Source organism: Phyllobates terribilis, unplaced genomic scaffold (genome assembly GCF_046119375.1).
Source record: "Phyllobates terribilis strain yellow unplaced genomic scaffold, ASM4611937v1 Scaffold_3__8_contigs__length_932513732, whole genome shotgun sequence".
In the NCBI taxonomy this organism is placed as follows: domain Eukaryota; kingdom Metazoa; phylum Chordata; class Amphibia; order Anura; family Dendrobatidae; genus Phyllobates; species Phyllobates terribilis.
The window spans coordinates 158,411,839-158,435,148 of NW_027362763.1; the positions used below are offsets into that span (position 1 = coordinate 158,411,839).

At 44.0% G+C, this 23,310-nt stretch overlaps 1 protein-coding gene across 2 annotated transcripts in view; it reads left to right on the top strand.

Annotated features, from left to right (window-relative positions):
- PXDN (peroxidasin) overlaps positions 1-23,310 on the top strand; it is a 143,627-nt gene that overhangs the window by 70,603 nt on the left and 49,714 nt on the right. The window contains exon 4 of one of the 2 annotated variants that reach the window (XM_073674228.1): positions 11,818-11,889. The exons of the other annotated variant lie outside the window; for it this stretch is intronic. Coding sequence (XP_073530329.1) covers positions 11,818-11,889 — 72 coding nt within the window. The remainder of the gene's footprint in view (positions 1-11,817; positions 11,890-23,310) is intronic. 2 annotated transcript variants of the gene reach the window in all.

Consider the following 23,310-nt stretch of genomic DNA (forward strand, 5'->3'; position numbering starts at 1 on the left):
GTGGAACCTGCTGTAAAAGCCAAGGATGACTGGGTGGGATGTGCGATGTCTGTTTCCACCTTTCTAACGCAAAATGTTCACTACAAATACCATTGTACATGGAATGTAATGTCTCCTTTCTGAAGAACCTCTACTATGCCGTGTATGTGTACAACTTTCCGACAGAAGTTTTCTGTTTCTTTTTTTTTTTTCCATTTTTCATTTTCTTTTTTTCTTTTTACTTTTCTTATCTTCACAACAACGACTTGTACTTCTTGAGGAGTTGTCCAAGTCACTTTATTTTAGTTATAAGTATTTCTTGTACTAAATCTTATTTCTGGCAGCAGAGCAATTTATTTTGTACTAAAAAGTATGTTCACAGGTATATGTTATGGTGGGTTTTTTATGTGGATTTTTTTTTACCAAGTTTCTTTTTTTTTTTTTGCATTTCTTTTTTTTTTTTTTTTTGCCAGTGGAGCATTTTTCAGTTTTTTTTTTTTTTTTCCCCCCAAGTTCCAATTCTTCAAGAATTGACAAGGGATTCCTAATATAAAGCACCCCTCCAGCGTTATGTCACAATCCCTCAATACAAGTCTATGAGAGCCAGAACGCGGCTCTCATAGACTTACATTGATTAGTGATCTCCGGCTCGCTCCATAAAACACTTGAGCGGCCGGCAGGTCACCAACTGCAGGAGACGGACCGGAGCAATGGTGATAGACGGTGAAGACGCTGGAGGGTCCGTATCAGACAGGAGGATGGGACTTGGATTTTCAGCACCACTCCAGCGGTGAAATAAAAAAAATGCTGGAGTGGTTCTTTAATGTGTTTATTTCCTCAAAATGAATAGGAAACTTATTGAAAGAGAGAATATTTGAATCAGTTTGGATTTCCAAGCGGAATCTGATCTAAAATCTGCATAAAAAGACTCAATATAAACACATCCTAAGTTTATCACTTCTATTACAGCTGTTTCCCCTATTTGGTGCTGGACTTTGAAGATTCTTTTAGTGCTGACAGCCTGGCTTTGAAGGGAATGTGTCACTGTGTCTTTGACACCTTATCTGACAGCATGAAGTAGGCAAAAAGACCCTGATTCCAGAGACCCTGATTCCAGAGACCCTGATTCCAGAGACCCTGATTCCAGAGACCCTGATTCCAGAGACCCTGATTCCAGAGACCCTGATTCCAGAGACCCTGATTCCAGAGACCCTGATTCCAGAGACCCTGATTCCAGAGACCCTGATTCCAGAGACCCTGATTCCAGAGACCCTGATTCCAGAGACCCTGATTCCAGAGACCCTGATTCCAGAGACCCTGATTCCAGAGACCCTGATTCCAGAGACCCTGATTCCAGAGACCCTGATTCCAGAGACCCTGATTCCAGAGACCCTTCACTTCATTTACTGGGTGCAGCAGTTGCATTAGAATCACAGTTCTCTGCTGCTGATCATGTAAAGCTCCGAATGCTGAGCTCTGTATAACTCCGCCCACACCACTGATTGACAGCTGTCTGTGTACACTGTATATGGACAGAGCTGCTAATCAGTGGTGGGGGCAGAGTTACACACAGCAGGAGGATTAGAAGGCACGAAACACCTCACCCTGTAGTGATAATCTCCTGCTAATAAAATACTAATTGTATTAAAAGAACAGCACACAGCCTGGTAAGTGATATAATGAAATCAGATTATCTGCCCCTACATCATGCTGGTCTTAGATTGCATAGCAAGATCCTGCTGACAGATTCCCTTTAAAGAATTCATAGCAGCTCTAAGGGCTCACTCACACTGATGTAGAATAATATAATACAGAGGAGTGCAATGCGAGAAAATCTCCAGTGTTATTGAATGAGGCAGAGCAGATCTGCAAATATTTTCTCATGCTGATTTAACATGAGAAAAGAAATCACAGCTTGCTGCAATTGGCAGCGTATCTCGCACGGCGTGCACCCATTGAAGTCAATAGGTGTGTGCCGAATATCAGACTGCACTCCGATGTCATCCAAGTGCAGTCGGATATACGCGGAGGCAGGGATTAATCTCTCCTCCTCACCTTTGTTCCGATTCTCGCGTGCGAGAGGATGAAATCACAGTAGCATGACACTCTGCTCATTCTCGTAGCATGTCGTAGGTGCGGCACACGCATCCCAATCTTCCATGATGGCACACAGTGTCTTGCAAAAGTATTCACCCCCCTTGGCTTTTTACCTATTTTGTTACATTACAACCGGTGTTTAAATATTTTTGTAATCCGCTTTGTGTGTGATGCATCAGCACAACATAGTTAGTGAAGTGAGAAAAATATAGACATAAATTACATTTCTGGGATTAAATTACTAAAAATTGGCATGTGCATATGTATTCACCCCTTTTGCTATGAAGCCCCTAAAAATTTCTGGTGCAAGCAATTACCTTCATAAGTCACATGCTTAGTGAAAGGAAGTCCACCTGTGTGTAATCTAAGTGTCACATATCATTATATACACACCTTTTCTGAAAGGCCACAGATGAGATATATATATATATATATATATATATATATATATATATATATATAGCATCTGTGGCCTTTCAGAAAAGGTGTCTATATACTTATACACCTTTATTGATTATCTCTGATGATTCCCTGGAGCACCTTCAAATGGAAACAAAATGGTACCACAACAAACCTGCCAAGAGAGGGCCGCCCACCAAAACTCTCAGCCCAGGCAAGGAGAGAAATAATCAGAGAGGCAGCACAAAGACCAAAGGTAATCCTGAAGGGGCTGCAGAGTTCCCAAGCAGAGACTGGAGTAATAAGCCATACGACCACAATAAGTTGTACGCTTCATAGTGGTGGCCTTTATGCAAGTGTGGGCAAATAAAAGCCTTTACTTACACACAAATTGTGAGGCTCGTTTTGAGTTTGCTAAAACACATGTGGGAGACTCCCCAAATGTATGCAGGAAGGTGCTGTGGTCAGTAGTGATGAGTCTCGCTGCTCGAGATGCTTGGCGAGTACTTCCATGATGCTCGGGCGGGAGCTCAGGTCCCCTCTCTGCATGTTTGGCGCTCTTTAAAGAGCCAATGAACATGCAGGGATTGCCTGCCACTCACTGTAATGTCGTAGCCATGTTGGTTATGGCATTACAGTGATTGGCTGGCCGCACAGTGTCATCAGGTCTATATCAGACCTGGCACCGCCATGCTTGTCACAGTCACTCCGGAATCAGACAGTGTAGTGAGAGGTGCTGCTGAGTGAGGCGGCTTATTAGTAACTAGTGTTGAGTGAGTATGTTCTGTTCCGAGTATGCTCGGGCCGAGCTTCGAGTATTTACAGCTGCTCGGTATTATGTTTGAATCGCTCCCGTGTGCATGATTTGCAACTGTTTGACAGTTTTATTACTTGTGAGGAATGTGTAAGAAATAGACATTCCTCACAATTCAACCATAACACCGAGCAGCTATAAATACTCGGAGCTCGACCCGAGCGTACTCGGCGAAAGGGTTAATAGAACATGCTCGCTCAACACTATTAGTTAGTATAGATATTCAACAGCAAGATATATATCCATCTGAACCAACAGTCCTTCAAAGGACTAATCTAGCTGCATATATTACTGGTAATAGCTGGAGTTAGGCAGGCAGGGTTTTGTGGACACTGTATACAGCATAATAGGGTCCATTGCACGTTCTGTCTGCTGCTACTGTTACAGATTCCCTAGATATCAGGGCTTTTTTTTTTTTTTTTGCTCCTAATTCTGATTATTTGCTTAAAAAACAATACAGTACACCACCTTTTTACCGCTCCATTTCTTTGTTAGTCTGTCACTTGGATGTTGTTCATCCTATTCACACTTGGTCGCTGACCAATACCACATCTATAAGGCCACTTCCTAAAACCGTGGTCATCAGATGTGATCCAATATTACTGCAGTAATAATTGTAAAAATTTTTGTAGTGGGCCAAATATTACACTCCATTTAAAATGGGCAAGGCACTTGGCAAGGGACGAGGAAGTGGACGTGATGGTTCATACAGAGGCCGGGGCCGTGGGCAAGATGAAACTGTGCCTGTTGAGGGAGCACAACAAGCATCCACATCATGTCCAACTACCTTCCTGTCCCAATTACTAGGGGGCTGCGGAACACCACCAGAGCTGTGTGAAAAGCTTGTTGGTTGGATAGCAGATAATGCTTCCAGTCAGTATGCCACCACCACCACCCTGTCTTCCATACTGTCAAGTTTCAGTAGCCGTAAGTCTGGACCACATATTCCTCACCCTGATCCTCCTTCCTCCCACCATGCCGAGTGTCCGGAGACAACTGATCCCACACTTGGACACTTCGAAGAGCTGTTCACTTTTCAATTTATAGATTTGGGCTTCTCGCCCTGCCCTCTTCAAGCAAGGCAAGAGGAGATCACGTGTAGCGATGTCCAAATATTTGAGCAGCCAAAGTCACACGAAGGCGACCATGAGAGACTGTTGCAAGAGGTGGATGATGATTAGACACAATTACCACCAAGTCAGGAGGAGGCCCAGGGTGCATCGTGTAAGACGAGGTGGTGGACGATGAAGTCACTGACTCAACCTGGCAAGTTGACATGCATAGCGAGGACAACAGCACACAGGAGGAGGGAGGTGTAGCACCACAACAGCCAGGAACAAGCCACAGACACAAGGCAGGCAACCTTTCCCCGGAACACCAGCATGAGGGAAGTTGCCAGTCGAACTGTTAGGTGTTGAAGAGTCTTGCTGTTTTTTTAGTGACTGTCCAAAAAGGCCATTTGCACCCTCTGCCATGCCAGCAAAAGTACCAGCCTGACCACCGCCAGCATGCTCAGGCACATGACAGCAAAGCACCCGACTAGTTGAGCCGAATGCAAGGGTTCAGAAACAGTGTCTGCAGGTGACACCACTACCTGTTCCGCTGTTGTGTGGGCGCGCCAATCCTCTGTCCATGGTGCAGGGGAAGATGCCTCCCGTCCTGCTCCTGTTGTTGCACACTTGCAACCGTCCACGTCCTTGTCCCAGTGCAGCGTTCAGTTGTCCCTACCCCAGTCCTTTGAACGCAAGTGCAGATATGCAGTCAACGCCCTACTGGCCACACTACTAAACTCACACATTTATCGAATGCTTGCTCTTGAAATGTTGCCTTTTAGGCTCGTGGAAACGAAATCTTTCTGCAATTTGAAGGCTGCGGCCGTCCCTCGGAACTCTGTCCCCAGCCGCCACTATTTCTCCCGGTGTGCTGTCCCCGCATTACACAAGCTTGTGTTCCAGAACATTAGCAGTGCCCTCAGCAACGCAGTTACTGGGAAGGTCCACCTAACCACGGACACATGGACAAGTGCTTGTGGCCAGGAACGGTACATCTCGCTGATGGCACACTGGGTTAATATAGTGGAAGCTGGGACGGAACATGTCCTCTCGACGCCGAGGATTGCGGGCCCTGGGTCAAGTCAGGGTTGTCCCCTTATTCTACAGCTCCTGCACCTCCTTCTCCTCCTCAGTCTCTATCTTCGAAATGACTACATCAGTTTGAAGCTGGAAGCACTGCAGCACTCCTTCAGCCAAGCGGCAACAGGCATTGCTGAAGCTAGTATAATTACGTGACAAACCGCACACCGCTGCAGAGTTGTTGACAGCTGTAAAAGAGTAGGCAGATCTGTGTCTGTCACCTCTGAACCTACAGCCAGGCATGGTCGTGTGTGACAATGGCCGGAACCTGGTGGTGGCTTTGAAGCTAGGCGAGCTTGCACACTTACCATGTCTAGCCCATGTGCTCACCTTAGTGGTTCAGTGGTTTCTCAAAACCTACACTGATCTGCCTGAGCTGCTTGTGAAAGTACGCCGCGTGTGCCCATTTTCGAAAGTCACCTACAGCTTCCGCAGCCCTCGCCGTGCTTCAGCAGAGTTTGCAGCTTAGAGCTCACCGATTGGTGTGTGATGTCACCACGTGTTGGAACTCAATGTTGCAGATGTTGGGAAGGATTTGTGAGCAGCAGAGGGCAGTTGTTGAGTACCAACTTCCAACATGCCCGTCGTTATTCAGGTCCGCCTCCGCACATAAGAACTGATGAGTGGGTATGGATGTCAGACATCTATGCCGTCCTCCAAAACTTTGAGGACTCCACCAAGATCATGACCACTAGAGCTGGTTTTTAGTGCTGCCGGGGGCATTATAACTGATACGCGCATCCGCATGTCAACTGAAAATGCTGACAGGCTGACTCTTATCAAAATGAATAAGGGCTGGATTTGGCAAGACTGCTCAACACCACCGGATGATAGCAGCGAAACATAAACTCAAATCCAGTGGCTTTTTTGGGAGTGGTCTATTCCCATGCACCCCTTCACACCCAGACATGGGTATATGCTTCCCGATTTTGTCTATTTTCTGTTGTCCTCCTCCTTCTCCTCATCCTCATCCACTATCACCAGGGTCACCGTGATGCAACACCCACAATTTTTTTAAGGATGTTTATGATGCCTGTAGGAAATTTTTTTAGAGGCCTACTTCTAACATTCTGTCTGTTTTACAGTATGTTCATGTATATCACCCAGGGAAAAATGTTTTTCAGCCCATGCACTTACTGCATGGGCATTACCAGTATAGGAGACCCACTCATGGGAACATTTGTTTTACTGAGGCCTTCCTCTGTCACTTCAAAGGGATATTGGTGTGGGTCCAAATTTTTTGCAGCCCTTGCAGTCACTGCATATGCATTACCAGTATAGGAGACCCGCTCCTTAATAATGGGAACAACAAAGCCTGCTGATGGCCCTCTAGCAATAGTAAAGGCTGCCTGATAGCCATATAAAAATAGGCTTTGTGACTGAGTCCCTCCTTCATAAATGAAACAGGATGTGTCTGATCATGTCTCACGCACCACATGGGCAGATAAGGTAGTAAAATGTTAAAATGACGTTTACTGGTGAATGTATTTTTCACCATTGAAAGCAATTAAAAAGCAATTAAAAAGTGCAAAAATGCATCAAAAACGCTACGTGTGAACATAGCCCAAGGTGTGGAGGAGCATTTTTTTTTTTTTTGCCTTATATACAAGTCATTACTCTGGAAAGAATGTCCCTTAATGTTTTTTCCAGGAAAATCCATTTTGGCTTCGTTATGTTTTATTGTGAGTTCGTAAAAGTGGCTTAATACTCTGACAACATTGTTCACAGCAGTGACCTGGGAGTCAGAGATTCTTCCAGGGGTCTTCCCCATGCTGTTCCCATGTAATATCAGCACTGTTCCCATCGATTTGGGCAATTTTTAGGCTCCCTGCAGACCTCCGGGGGGGAGAGGAGTTGCAGGAAAAATGCTTGCGTTTCCCATTATGTTACATTGGGTTCGTTGTTTGGGTCAAGCACCCGAGCATTACGATTTGCTCGACCCGAGCAACGAGCACCCTAGCATTTTAGTGCTCGCTCATCACTAGTGGACAGAAGACCAAAATTGAACTTTTTGGCCACCAAGGTAAATACCATGTCTGGCGCCATACCAACACCGCACATCATTCCAAGAACACCATCCCCACAGTGAAATATGATGGTGGCAGCATCATGCTGTGGGGATGTTTTTTTGGCAGCGGGGACAGGGAAAATGGTGCAAGTCGAGGGGGAAGAATGATGTGTAATACAGGGATATTCTTGAATAAAACCTGTTTGTCAGTGATTTGAGACTGGGACAGAGGTTCATCTTCCAGCAAGACAATGACCCAAAACATGCTGCTAAAGCAACACTCGAGTGGTTTAAAGGGAAATGTGTAAATATTTTGGAGTGGCCTAGTCAAAGCCCAGACCTTAATCTAATTGAGAATCTGTAATCAGACTTGAAGATTGCTGTTCACCAGAGGAAACTTGAAGGAGCTGGAGCAGTTTTGCCTTGAGGAATGGGCAATAATCTCAGTGGCAAGATATGGAAATGGAAAGTTCATAGAGACTTATTCAAAGCGACTTGCAGCTGTAATTACCGCATAAGGAGGCTCTACAAAGTACTGACTTTAGGGAGTGAATAGTTATGCACACTGAAGTGTTCAGTTATTTTGTCCTATTTGTTGTTTGCTTCACAATAAAAAGAAAGCCAAATATTCACAGTTGGAGGCATGAACTGATGCAAACCCTCAAAAAAAAAAAAAAAAGTGATATTCCAGGTTGTGAGGTAGCAAACCACGGAAAATGCCAAGGGGGTGAATACTTTCGCAAGCCATTGTATATTACAAAAATCCGTAACATTTAAGATAAATTGATCTAACAAAAAAAAAAAGCCTTGATCCTGGACAACCAGTTTAAGTGTACAAGGTGCTGATTTGTAGAATAGGTTGTCATTGAATTGTTGAAACTGAAAAGCTTGTTGCCTCCATATGACAAGTATTGAACTGGAAAGTTTAACTTTGCTGCCTTCTAAAAAGTTTTCAATGCAAGTGTCAAGTTTGAATGGACTTTTACTAGCCTTGTCTACTTTTTTCTGTGTCCTCCCCTGAGCCTTTACACTTTTTGGAAGGGGAACCTCATAGAGAATTTTACACTGTGCAATTTGAGAATTCTCCAGCATAATGTTGTGCACTATAGATTTTGCGGTTGGCGTTTTTGGTTGTTGGAATTTTCCCAGTTTTGTATGATTTTCTTGTTCTTTATTCATCTATGCCTTATACATGGGTCAGGATATGTGTTACTCATGACTGCAGGACTCCTGTAAGGTTTTTGATCCTTTATGTATAATTATTAAATGCAGACTTTCATGTCTTTCAGAAAAAACAGGTGTGACACCGGCCTTATGGTAGAAGAATCTGTACCCCAAGGAACTTGCATGTTTCTCCCAATGTCACAGATCGCGAGTAATAAATGACGGCATGTTTGACTTGACGGGCCTCTTGTACCGTAGGCTCGATAGTTGACTTCAGGTGTCTAGGCCCTCCAGCAGCTCCTCTTGTTCGGACGTGTCCAATATCATGTTTCAGGATGATGGTGATTATATCGATGAAAGACTTTCAGAACTTGTGTAGTTCTTTTCTGGTGTTTTACACTCTTGTTAGTCGTGTGTGGTTTATAAAAGCTTTGTTGCCATGTGTTAGATGACTGAGGAGCCGGTGTTCAGATGTGTCATGTATGTGGCCTCATTATTGCCGGAATATAGAAATGTCTTGTGTGAATTCAGAGACGTGAAGAATCCTACAGCTGGGGGAACAGTAGAACTGCATTAACAATTCTTCTAATACCAGGCTGTCCTTACTCATCGCATTCATAAGGTCTTTCTTCTCAGTTATGAAATGAAGGTCATCCTGTCACTCCATTCAGGTTGCCCAAACTGCGGGCAGCTGGTATCAGAGCCTGATTGCAGGCAGGTATAATTTTTCTCTCGGAGCTCTGCAGATGATTGACAGGTTTCTTCCATAGTGAGAGACCTGTCAGTCAGAGCAACTTTGGGAAAAGCCATCCGAAGGCTGCGCGGGACTAGTCTAGTGTCTGCCCATGGTCCCTTCTGGAGCGTTTCAGTGAAAAATATACCTACCTGCATCATGCAACCAGGCTCTGATCCATGCTGCCTGTGGATGAGCAGCATGAATTAAGTGACAAGTTCCTTTAATGATCCCAAGTAGCAGAGGTTATGTATTCAGTATCCTTCCTGCCATCTACATAGACGACTTGCATGATTAGTTATGAACAAGGTTGAACGAGTCTTCTACTGTAATATTGCAAGTGTAGATGTTGATGGTATACTCCTCCACAAGCACATCTGATAGAACGGTGAATTCAAATGTTCAACTTTTATGGAGGACCCATCACTTGCCATAGTTATGTAATTTTTTCACCCAGTGTAACTGCTGCTGTTCTCCTGAAACCAGCGTGGTCTTTCTTTTGTTCCTGCTCCTCACCATTCCTAAGATATGGTTCCCTTCTTCCCTGTATATAAATTTAGTATTTTTAGCCAAGTGGGCGGGGTTCTCAACTTTTACTTCTATGGGAGTCTAATTGAGGATCACACCTAATTGGTTAAAAAGACTAGATTTACGTCCATGAAAGAGAGAAGGCCATATCTCAGGAGTAGAGAGACGCAGGAACAAGATTAACCCTCCAGAAATAGAAGAACAGCAGCAGGTAACAAAAATTACGTATTTATGGCAAGTGATGGGTCTTCTTTAATGCACATGGTCACATATGGACAGTGTCCTATATCAAGTCTTCCTGAGCAGTGTAGTACATGTTACTTCCATTGTATCAGATCCGCTGGGCTGGGTTCTGGTCACACCGGCGTCATGGGGCTTCTACTGTACAGGAACCGGGACAGATATCCGCTCAAGGGATTCATCATCATGGCTCATTTGGGTTTCCCGTTATGTTACCTGGCTGCCGGTCAGCTGTGGAAATCAATGGAACTGAAGTGATCAGCGGAGCCCAAGGTGATTTCAGAATACTGGGCTCTATCTTCTTCTTAGTGTATTTCATTTTTTGTATTTTAATTTTTTGCAATTTTTTTTGTGTCTAAGGGAATTTTACACTATTAGATATCCATACTTATTCCTGCTTTGCAGCTCCTGTATTTAAACTGGGCTACCTTTATGGCAAATTCACATGCCATGGTCAGATTGTGGCTTTTCGCCAAACGGCAGTGAAAAAAAAATGATTTCAAGGTGGTGCCCTAAAGCTATGTGGACACCTTCCAAAATGGTCTGAGATTTTCTTAAGGCTTCATTCAGACAGTGGTTTTTCTCATGAGTGCTACCCGTGGTTTTCATGGAATAGCGTGCATACCTATAATAGTTTATGGGGCTATTCACATGTCTGATTTTATTTATTTTTATTTTTTCCTTTATTTTCCTTGTACGAAGTGGTCAGTTGATCCAAGGGTCAGATCAAAATCTGCAATGCAAGTCTATGGATCCGTCAAATAATCGGACCATGACTGTCAGAAAGGAGAAGGTACATACAATAAAAACCGATGACAATTGGTCCACACTCTGATTAATCTCCGATCAAAATAATTTTTCTCGTACGTGGAAGTTACTGACGTGTGAATGGGGTCTTGCTTAGTACGGTATTTCTTTTATTTTGCTGTATCTATAAATAATTTAGTTGTGCCTTATTGCATTAAAAAGTGTCCAATGCATTAATGTGTCGGGAACGCATACTGTATTGCCGTCCTCCATAATTTATTATTTTATATAAGAATTATTTTTTATTTGCGGTAAATGTATGTATAAAATGGAGTTCTTTCTTTAAAAATTCACCTCTCACCCTCTGTATGTCACTAGCCAAAGGGAGTCTGACTCATTTCCACGTAGGGTATCTTTTCCTTAAAATAGTACACCTGTAATTCCAAAAATCTGTCTGCTACTTTTAAAAAAAAATAAAAAAATAAAAATCTTTGAATAAGTATGCAAATTAGGTGCTTGGTGCACCAAGGGTGGTCTGCAGGACCATCTATGTTTTTTTTGGCCACCCAGCTCTTGACCGCACTTCGACATCTTATTACTTGGACCAGTGATGTCATTCCATGAAGTGAGGAGAGGAACTGGATGGTCAGCATGAATGAGGGATGGTGCACAGAGCTCATGAGTTACATATTACTTAACAGATACTTTACAAGAAAACAATCTCATGGATCTTTGGAACTACCGATATGCAACTTCTCAAGGAAACCTGCCCTAATTGGAGATTTGCCTACTTTATACCGAAATTGTGCCCTGTCTGATTCCCTTTAATATATCGTCTATTGACCACGTTCTCCAAAAAATTCACTTCCAAACGTTTCCTCCCTTCTGGGCACAAGTGACAAGTTTGTTTCATGTTCTTGTCTTGTGCATTGCTCCTCGTCTGTGTACTAATCCTGCTGATTGTTTCTTGTTTCAGCTATTTGTACAAGAACGAAATCCAATCCATTGACAGGCAAGCTTTTAAAGGACTTGCCTCTCTAGAACAACTGTAAGTGTCCATTGTATTGTCATTTCTATGGTCTCCATCAGACGTGCGTAGTGCTGTGCTCCATTTTATGTAATGATTGGTGTTTTCTTACTTTTGTGCAGTACATGTTACTTGTATGTTGTAGTAGCTAACTTATTCAACATTGCCATATTTGTGTTTCATGTTCATCCTGTCCATTTTCTGCCCAAATTGTGTAACCATTATGACCATTTACCAATGCAATGGCGTTCTGTTGGGTTTTCACTAATCCAAAGAATTCCTCTTGCCGCTGCTCAATGGTGAGGACTCACGAAGGTTACAGCTATGTGACCAGATATTTTCCAGCCTTCTTACTGACTGCAAGCTTGTGACACAACATTGGAGCAATTTTTGAGCAGGGTTGTAAAGTAATAATTCTAGTATTGAAAATAACCTATTGAGGGCCACTAGATGTTTGGTGGGGCTGGGTTTGTTAAAGGGAATCTGTTAACAGGTTTATGCTATGTAATCTGAGAGTAGCATGATGTAAAGGCTGAAACTCTGATTCCAGTGATGTGTCACTTACTAGACTGTGTTGTTTCAGTACAATCAGTGTTTTATCAGTGAGAGATGATCACTACAGGACTAGGTGTCTTGTGCCTCCTAGTCTAATGACGCGCCCCCTGGGCCGCGTGGGGAACTCGGAACCGGGCCTTTTTGTAGATGCTGGGGGTTGTAGTCACCGTGGCGGTGACCCTGTCCCGTGGCTCAGGGTGGTCAAACTAAATGGCAGTCTATATACTGAATGTCCGACTACGCCACCCGTGGATTGCGGTCAGAGTGAACCGCCGCTGCAGGACAGACCGCTGAGGCTGGTGTTGTGGGTGCAGCAGAGCGTAGTATAACTCCCAACGGGAGGAGTATAGCCTCAGGGCAGCAAGTGTGGATGTTGGGGGTGATGGTGCGCAGGAGCAGCAGTAACGACACAGAGTCCTGTAATGCAGTCCAGGGTCTTTACTCACAGTTCTCTATCCACGTTATTCCAGCTGGTCATAACTTCCCACGTCGCTCTGTGCTCACCAGGTGAGGGGCTCGGCCTACTCCCAGATAACTTTGGAGCGTTTCACAGGTCCCCCTTTGTGTGTCTTTTCTCTGGCCTGTCATACCCCGCCAATGACCTCGCTTCTGTCCGGCTGCCTCGGGCCTTCTCTGGTAAACTTGACGCCAGTTTCCCTGACCCTATGTGGTGCCTTCCTAGCGGGTGTAGCAAGGGGCTGCACCACGTGAAATGTCACAGCCTCCGGTTTCTAGCTGAGGGTAGTTCCCCGCCTCCACTAGTTTTGGGGATCGGTCTCCCCCTTTGGCCTGACCCTTCTACGCAGGTAGATTCGGGCATGTGGTGGCGACTCCGCCGGTCCACACCCCTGGGGTCCCTTCGTTCCTTGTTCCTGGAGCCTCCGCCGCTCCTCTTCCTTCCTTCTCCTTCCTCCAGGCTCCGGCCGCTCTCTCCGGCCTGCCTGCGGAGCAGAGCCCATGCCGAGCCTCTGCTCCCAGCCTCCTTCTCTCCCAACAACTGAACTGACTTCTCCTCGTTGTCTTTCAGTGCTGGCTGGGCCTCACAGGCTAGGCCCGCCTCCGGAGCAGAGCTCCACAGAGGCCCTGCTCTGTCACTTCTTCTCTCTGACTGAACACAGAACTAAGATGGTGCCCACCTTTTATACCTCCCTCCAGGTGCACCCAGGAACTGCCCACTCCCTCCTATGCACTACAGGGTCCCCCCTTCCTCGGTGTTCCCTCCCCCCCCCTCCAGCCAGGGACAGGGACTGTCGTGCTCTACTTGGAGCATATCGGTCGCCCTGCCCCCCGGAAATGTGGTGTAATGCATGCAGGTGTCGGGGTCCTGATCCACACTCCATCCTTACCTGGAAGTGAGATATCGCACATCTGGATGAAATGCAATACCTCTGTAGCGACCGAACCCGCGGGGTGCTACACTAACACCACCCCCAGCACCGATTAGCAGCTTTCTGTCACTATACAGTGTACACAGAAAGCTGCCAATCAGAGATGTGGGCGGGGTTATACACAACTCAGCATTCTGAGCTCTGCTAGATCTGCAGCAGAGAAAACTCTGATTCTGTCACAACTGCTGCACCCATTAAACTAACTGATACATCACTGGAATCAGGGTCTCTGTGCCTACATCATGCTGTTGTCATATTAAATAGGAAGAACGTGGTAACAGATTACATATAGTGACCTTTTTCTTTGTAGGTATGCTGGAAAAAGTTCCAAAAGATTCCATTAGCTTGATAAAGGCCAAAAGAGTGTCAACGGATGCTACTGTATAGTGTACATTAGGATAGGAGTATTTCCCAAAGTACATATAAAGTGAAGGCCATTTGAAGGAATTTTTCACTACAATGATAATAATGACCCATTCTTAGGACAAGTTACCAATATCAAATTGCTAAGGGTCCTATACAAAGCACCCCCACCATTCAGATGTTACCAGGTCTTGCAACAGACAGATGTGAACGGAGCAGAGCACCACACTTCAGTCACACTGTTTAGTGGCCTCTGCCGGGGACTGCAGATCGGCATATTTTTAAGTAATGATCTGCTTTTCCTGGCAGGGGCCACTTTAAACGTGTGACAGATCAGCCCCTCTTACTTTAACAGGAGCTGATTTTCAGTGCTTGGAAGCAGCAACTAAACGCTGTTTACACCAGGCCGCTGCCAGAGCTGGTAACCCCGCTGACTGATACTGATGACTGAGCTTTATTATAAGCTGTCATTATCATAGCAGTGGAAAACCCCTTTAATCTGCTGTGAACAGGCTCTAAGTGCTAGATCCATATTTGTACGATGTAGGTTGTCTACCATGATTAAGGGCTCGAAACGCGTTGGTCTCTTGAGCATATTTTCTTTGCCGGGATCTTAATGACTGTTGGAAAATAAAGAATTTACTGCTTTTTAATCCCTGTGGTTGGACATTGTAATTTTTATCACATTGGATGCGTATGCCACGAATGTATAAAAGACTGTGCCCTGCATCAAACTATGTCTGTCTGAATTTTAAGTCCTCTACTACGTCCATCCTCAAATATGTCTATAGTAGATATTTTCAATTCTTTTCTCAACTAGGTCTTAATGGTAAAGACAGGAAAACATGTACACTGGGTACAGAAAGTATTCAGACCCCTTTACATTTTTCACTCTGTTTCATTGCAGCCATTTGGTAAATTCTAAAAAGTTCATTTTTTCTCACTAAAGTACACTCTGCACCCCATCTTGACTGAAAAAAACAGAAATGTAGAAATATTTGCAAATTTATTAAAAAAGAAAAACTGAAATATCACATGGTCATAAGCATTCAGACCCTTTGCTCAGTATTGAGTAGAAGCACCCTTTTGAGCTAGTACAGCCATGAGTCTTCTTGGGAATGATGCAACAAGTTTTTCACACCTGGATTTGGGGATCCTCTGCCATTCTTCCTTGCAGATCCTCTCCAGTTCTGTCAGGTTGGATGGTGAACGTTGGTGGACAGCCATTTTCAGGCCTCTTCAGAGATGCTCAATTGGGTTTAGGTCAGGGCTCTGACTGGGCCAGTCAAGAATGGTCACAGAGTTGTTCTGAAGCCACTCCTTTGTTATTTTAGCTGTGTGCTTATGGTCATTGTCTTGTTGGAAGGTGAACCTTCGGCCAAGTCTGAGGTCCAGAGCACTCTGGAAGAGGTTTTCATCCAGGAAATCTCTGTACTTGGCCGCATTCATGTTTCCTTCAATTGCAACCAGTCGTCCTGTGTCTGCAGCTGCATAAAACAGCTCCATAGCATGTTGCTGTCACCACCATGTTTCACTGTTGGGATTCTATTGGGCAGGTGATGAGCAGTGCCTGGTTTTCTCCACATATTCCGCTTAGAATTATCGCCAAAAGGTTCTATCTTCGTCTCATCAGACCAGAGAATCTTATTCCTCATAGTCTGGGAGTCCTTCATGTGTTTTTGAGCAAACTCTATGCGGGCTTTCATATGTCTTGCACTGACGAGAGGCTTCCGTTGGGCCACTCTGCCATGAAGGCCCGACTGGTGGAGGGCTGCAGTGGTAGTTGACTTTGTGGAGCTTTCTCCCATCTCCCTACTGCATCTCTGGAGCTCAGCCACAGTGATCTTGGGGTTCTTCTTTACATCTCTCACCTAGGCTCTTCTCCCACATTTGCCCAGTTTGGCTGGATGGCCAGGTCTGGGAAGACTTCTGGTGGTCCCAAACTTTTTCCATGTAAGGATTATGGAGGCCACTGCGTTCTTAGGAACCTTGAGTAATGCAGAAATTCTTTTGTAACCTTGGCCATTTCTGTGCCTTACCACAATTCTGTCTCTGAGCTCCTTGGGCAGTTCCTTTTGAGCTCATGATTCTCATTTGGTCTGACATGCACTGTGAGCTGTGCGGTCTTATATAGACAGGTGTGTACCTTTCCATATCAAGTCCTATCAGTTTAATTAAACACAGAGTGTACTTTAATGAGAAAAAAAATGAACTTTTTAGTATTTACCAAATGGCTGCAATGAAACAAAGAGTGAAAAATGTAAAGGGATCTGAATACTTTCCGTACCCACTGTATATGTTAGATATAGTGAAACATACAGCTATACACTTCAGTAGGAAAAATAAAAGTTTTTTTTAAATTTACTACATCTTGCACACTTTATTCTGTTTATATTCTGCCATATATGTGTGAATTCAGATTTTTGCAATTCAGACGTACTAAGGTTAGGTGTTTAGGTCCATGCAAGGTTCTACTTTGTGGATCAAGTATTATTATTATTTATTGTTATGGCGCCATTTATTCTATGGTGCTTTACATGTGAAAAAGGGGGTATACATAGCAAACACAATTACAATAATCTTGAACAAAAAGCACGACGGCGTCTGTTACAGGAGGAGAGAGTAAGTATTTAGGTTTCACTATAGTTTCGATGCTATGAAGCATGTAAATTATGCAGACTTGACATTGAAAGAAATATACGGTATATACAGCGGTGTTTGTACATGCATGATCCCACTAAAATGCATTAACATCCTATCAGAAATCTGCATGATACAAAATTGCATGAAATTATTATTTATTTTTTTTACATTTCTTGATTTATTTAAAGTTGTTTCTTCTCATTGTAAATTTTAATATAAAGATTTTCTTATAAATTGAGAAAATTCGTTTCTTGTTCCCGATTTGTGTCTTGTGGGACGTATCCCACAGCCAGGACGACCTGAGCTCTTGCTGTAACACATTCCTCTCTGCTCCATCATTTCTTGCCTCAAGCGAGTGAAGATTAAAGTACAGAATAATGTGCTGCAGTCTCTCATGCCGCGACCTTATAGATTACACATTACTGGCACAAAAAACCCCACCACCGACACTAGAGACCATTTTTACTTTCCATGTTTGGTGTATATCATCTGCTCAGGCTGATACTTTACATACAGTTTCCCCAAAACTGAATACAATGTATCTGTATATATTGGGGAATTAATTAATTACAAAATATTTTGTAAATGCGGCATGATGGTGAAGAACGCAAGCGTCTAACACATGTGCCCCCTAATCAGGGTCGGACAATAGCATTGGTGCATCCGGTGCAGCCGCACACCACCTTGCAAGCTGCATCTGTCCGACAGGACTAGTTGACTGCAAAGGGCCCATATATTGTTCTTGCACTGAGGCAATTCTCTGTCTGTGTCCACCTCTGATACTAATACACTGTTTGCAGAATTATTAGCCAAGTTGTATTTTAGAGGATTATTTTTATTATTGATCAACAACTATGTTCTCAATCAACCGAAAAGACTCAAATATCCAAGCTGAATATTTTTGGAAGTTGGAGTGGGTTTTTTTAGATTTGGCTATCTTAGGAGGATATCTGTTTGTACAGGTAACTATTACTGTGCAGAATTATTCGGCAACTTAATAAAAACCAAATATAATCCCATCTCACTTGTTTATTTTCACCAGGTAAACCAATATCAGTGCACAAAATTTAGAAATAAACATTTCTGACATGCAAAAACAAAAACCAAAAAAATTAGTGATCAGTATAGCCACCTTTCTTTATGATGACACTCAACAGCCTTCCATTCATAGATTGTCAGTTGCTTGATCTGTTTTCGATCAACATTGCGTGCAGCAGCCACCGCAGCCTCCCAGACACTGTTCCGAGAGGTGTACTGTTTTCCCTCCCCGTAGATCTCACATTTTATGATAGACCACAGGTTCTCTATGGGGTTCAGATCAGGTGAACAAGGGGGCCATGTCATTATTTTTTTTTATTTTAGACCTTTACTGGCCAGCCACGCTGAGGAGTAGTTGGATGCATGTGATGGAGCATTGTCCTGCATGAAAATCATGTTTTTCTTGAACGATGCCGACTTATTCCTGTACCACTGCTTGAAGAAGTTGCCTTCCAGAACCTGGCAGTAGGTCTCGGAGTTGAGCTTCACTCCATCCTCAACCCGAAAAGGTCCCACAAGTTCATCTTTGATGATACCAGTACCCCACCTCCACCTTGCTGGCGTCTGAGTCGGAGTGGAGCTCTCTGCCCTTTACTGATCCAGCCTCTGCCCCATCCATCTGGCCCATCAAGAGTCACTCTCATTTCATCAGTCCATAAAACCTTTGAAAAATCAGTCTTAAGGTATTTCTTGGCCCATTCTTGACGTTTTATCTTATGTTTCTTATTCAAAGGTGGTCGTTTTTCAGCCTTCCTTACCTTGGCCATGTTCCTGAGTATCGCACACCTTGTGCTTTTTGATACTCCAGTAACGTTGCAGCTCTGAAATATGGCAAAACTGGTGGCGAATGGCATCTTGGCAGCTTCACGCTTGATTTTCCTCAATTCATGGGCAGTTATTTTGCGCTTTTTTTGGCCAACACGCTTCTTGCGACCCCGTTGGCTATTTGCCATGAAATGCTTGATTGTTCGGTGATCAAGCTTCAAAAGTTTGGAAATTTCAAGACTGCTGCATCCCTCTGCAAGACATCTCACAATTTTGGACTTTTCAGAGCCCGTCAAATCTCTCTTCTGACCCATTTTGCCAAAGGAAAGGAAGTTGCCTAATAATTAAGCACACCTTATATAGGGTGTTGATGTCATTAGTCAACACCCCTCCTCATTACTGAGATGCACATCACACAATTTACTTAATTGGTAGTTGGCTCTCAAGCCTATGCAGCTTGGAGTAGGACAACATGTATAAAAAGTATCATGTGATCAAAATACTCATTTGCCTAATAATTCTGCACACAGTGTATATTATATACCTTTTAGTATTTTTTAAAAAAAATTGGACCGGTCTCTTTGTCGGGTTGGAAATGGTTGTTTAACATCGGGAACCTGTCTTAGCCATTCTTTATTCTCCCTGTCTGATAAAGAAGGTCAAAGCATCTGTAAGGAGATGAACATACTGCTCACATCCCCCCTTGAAGAGACACGTATTGTGACATGCATTATTGGTGATAGCATTGTGTTGTGCCTGACAGTATGGAGAGTTGATAAAATTTGGGACTGGCCCAGAGTTTGGAAACAGTCTCTGTTGCTTCAACATAGCCCCTATAGGTGGATTCATAACTGGCTTAGTGATCGGACTCAAAGGGTGGTTGTAAATGGCTTCACATCCAGCTGGATGAATGTCTCAAGTGGGGTACCTCAGGGCTCCGTCCTGGGACCTGTATTGTTCAACATCTTTATCAATGATTTAGATGAAAGAATTGAGGGTAAGCTGATTAAATTTGCTGATGACACAAAGCTAGGAGGGATAGCTAATACTAGAGAAGAGAGAGAGAGGATTCAAAAAGACCTAAATAAACTGGAGCAGTGGGCAGCAACCAACAGAATGGTTTTTAACAGGGAAAAATGCAAAGTACTACATCTGGGCAATAAAAATGAAAAAAGCATATACAGAATGGGAGGAATAGAGCTAAGCAACAGTACATGTGAAAAAGACTTAGGTATACTAATAGATCATAGACTGAACATGAGTCAACAGTGTGATGCAGCAGCAAAAAAGGCAAATACAATTCTGGGATGTATTAACAGAAGCATACAGTCTAGATCACGTGAAGTCATTATCGGTCTTTACTCCTCTTTGGTCAGACCTCATCTGGAATACTGTGTACAGTTTTGGGCACCACATTTTAAAAAAGACATAGACAAACTGGAGCAAGTTCAGAGAAGAGCGACCAGAATGGTGACTGGTCTGCAAACCATGTCCTATGAGGAACGGTTGCAGGATTTGGGAATGTTTAGCTTGCAAAAAAGAAGACTGAGAGGAGACTTAATAGCTGTCTACAAATATGTCAAGGGCTGTCACATTGTAGAAGGATCATCTTTATTCTCATTTGCACAAGGAAAGACTAGAAGCAATGGGATGAAACTAAATGGGAGGAGACACAGATTAGATATTAGAAAAAACTTTTTGACAGTTAGGGTGATTAATGAGTGGAACAGGCTGCCACGAGAGGTGGTGAGTTCCCCTTCAATGGACGTCTTCAAGCAGAGGCTGGACAGACATCTGTCTGAGATGATCTAGTGAATCCTGCTTTGAGCAGGGGGTTGGACCAGATGACCCAGGAGGTCCCTTCCAACTCTACCATTCTATGATTCTATGATTCTATCAGGACATCAGATGGGGCCCAGCGTGCCACTGAAGCAGACCTAAGGTCCTTAACATGAATGGAGAACTAGGCATTGGATTGATCCCGAGTAGAGAGAGAGAAGTGACCGAAGGACAGAAGTAATTTGCCGGAGACGAGTCCTGGAACAGGATACCTAGCAGTACAGCCCCTAGTTTATAACTCAGAGGTAACTGGCCAGGACGGGCAAGAGAACTTGAGACGATAAAGACGAGAAGAGTGCCCCGGGTGGGAGTTCCAAGGCGTCAGCAAGTAGAAAAGTTGAGTACCAGGTGTGACGTTACAACTTAAAATCTTAATTAGCCAGATGATTAGAATTGCTAATCCAAGAGAAATACCTTATTGTATTTTAATAGAAATTGCTGGCTGTGTTTTATTAATGCTCTGCTTGCTCATCAGTATATGTACACTAACTTAACTTGTAAAGTGTCCAGCATTCCACTAATCTCATTAGTATCTCAGGAGCCTCAAACCATTGTTCAAAAATCATCTAGGCCCATTGTGTAAGCGTTGAAAAAAGATCCAGCGGAGCCTTCACCACAGGAAGTCTTAGACCCAAGTGAGGCCGTCAACCTGAGAAAGATACCTCCACTAATGCACACTTAGTTTGGGGGGAGGAGGGTGTGAGCAGTTCTGCCCATTCAGGGGACTGAGCCCAGAGAAGCAGAAGGGACATGTGTTGTTTTTTTTAGCAGTCAGACTTGAGACAGAATCAAGGAGGATCAGAAAGACTTTACAAGGAGAATGAGACATCCTTCAGGACAGCAGATGGATTGCATGGCATTACCCAAAGAGAGACAGATTTGTATTCTACATGATTTTAGTCTAAGGGTAACGGCCCAGACTGGAAAGAGATGGAGCTGCTACATTTGGGGAGACCAGGTGGGACGAGGAAGTCACCTGGGCCCATGGATATGTTGTTTGGAGTTGCCAGGAGGGACACACCAGTCGCCTGGAACTCATGGACTCATTCGGAGAAGCCAGATTGTGACCCGCCGGTCATCTGGTCCCATGGAAACTCTGAGAGGCCAGTTTGGGACCCTTGGGTCTCCTGGCCTTGCACCTCAATGGACTGCTAGCTTCCTAAGCTTGCTGCTACCTCCTCTCTGTGGGGGCCTGCCAGAAGTGGGGAACCACTGTTTGAGGTAGTCGGCCCTGGAAGTCTCCAAAGTTGCAGCTGTTCTATCCCATGCGGGCGGATAAGGAAGGGTGAGACTGTGTAATGTTGTACCATCTTGGGTATTTGCTGGGACTGTTCTGTGTGTTTATTGTCTTCTTTGTGGTTCAATAAAGTATTGCCACTCTGTGTTTGAGTACCGTTACGCCCACGGAAGGCCCGCGTCTTCACACCAGGCATAGTGGAAAACTAGTTCTCCTAAGGGAAAAAGACAAGGAACCGCCGGTTCAAGTATAGGACTCTAACTGGACTGTAGTACTAAGCTGGGTTTGGTGAAGGCGGGTGAAACAATGGAGACAGAGACCAAGTGCATAAAGAGAAAGGAACTGAGACTGTGTGTGCAAATGCCCTGTATTGTGAAGGAAACATTTCTCAAGCTGTGTACCAGCTGTCTACTGAACATAATCCCCACCAAGTTTTCTTTCAGTAAAAAGTTTATTTTTGACTGGTGGTCTCCCTCATTGAGCTGCACAACGTTAGGTCATGGCCCACCCAAGCCATCGGTAACATGCTTCCTGGTAGGGTGAAGCGCCCCCTTAGACGAAATCCACACACCCAGCCAGGACCCCCACCTTCATGTAACATGCAGGGTGTAAGAGACTAGTGCCTCAGACAGCTATTGCCCCATGCGACGTTACACATCCACCTGAGTTTAAAGTACATTTGTAAAGTAGCCCCAGTACCTCTACTCTTAGTCTCTTCATTTTTACCATGTCATATATGAAAGGGGGATTCTCAGAATTGAATGGAGGGGTGTGCATATGCCCAACCTCCTCTCCATTGTCTTTTGAGACCATCAGACTTTCCGTTTAGTGAGCAGAATTCCGCTGAGTGTTTTTCTGCGTTGAGTCCAGCATTCCTCGGCCTCTTTGAGCTCACCCCCTCCCCCACTTTGACAGCCAGGTCTGCGGCCTACGATGAGCTGTCATATGAATTTACTAACTGCCATCTGTACATTTGTTACATTTAATTTTCGTCTTTGTGATTTTTATAAAATCTGTGTAACTTGTGAATGTCTGGTCTCTTAATGTCTGTCTCTTCTTTTTACTCTAGTGCTCACACTGCAGCTAACTGACAACGACTGGTACGGCTCCTTCCTTCCTTGCTTGCGCTTAACATCTGACTCCTTTGTTTTAATTAACAGTCGTTAGTGATGTGAGCATTTTGTGTCTGCATAGTATGTAAAAAATAATCATTTACGAAGGTCTAGATTATTGAAGATGTAGGAAATCCTGAAATATGATCTAAAGTGCTGATATCTCAATACTGAATTTGTAACAGGTCCACCACCTACCTACCATGTGATGCTGATGTGCCACCTTTGGGCCCCGTCAGGCATCTGAGCTTTCCTCTGCACCGCTTATAGCTTTACCTTTGATACCAACCGATTTAATCTACATTCTGTTCCCATAGTCTGAATCTCAGTACTTCCATATTTGCAATTTAAAAGAACATTAGGTTAGGCTTTAACCTAATTTTTGCCATTGATAGCAGTAGTGATAGGAAGAGAGTGACAGTCTTTTGACGTTTTGACACTTCCTGGGTCTTTTCCTCAGTAGTCGCTAAATGATAGGGAGAAAATAAGGCCCGAGTGTCCA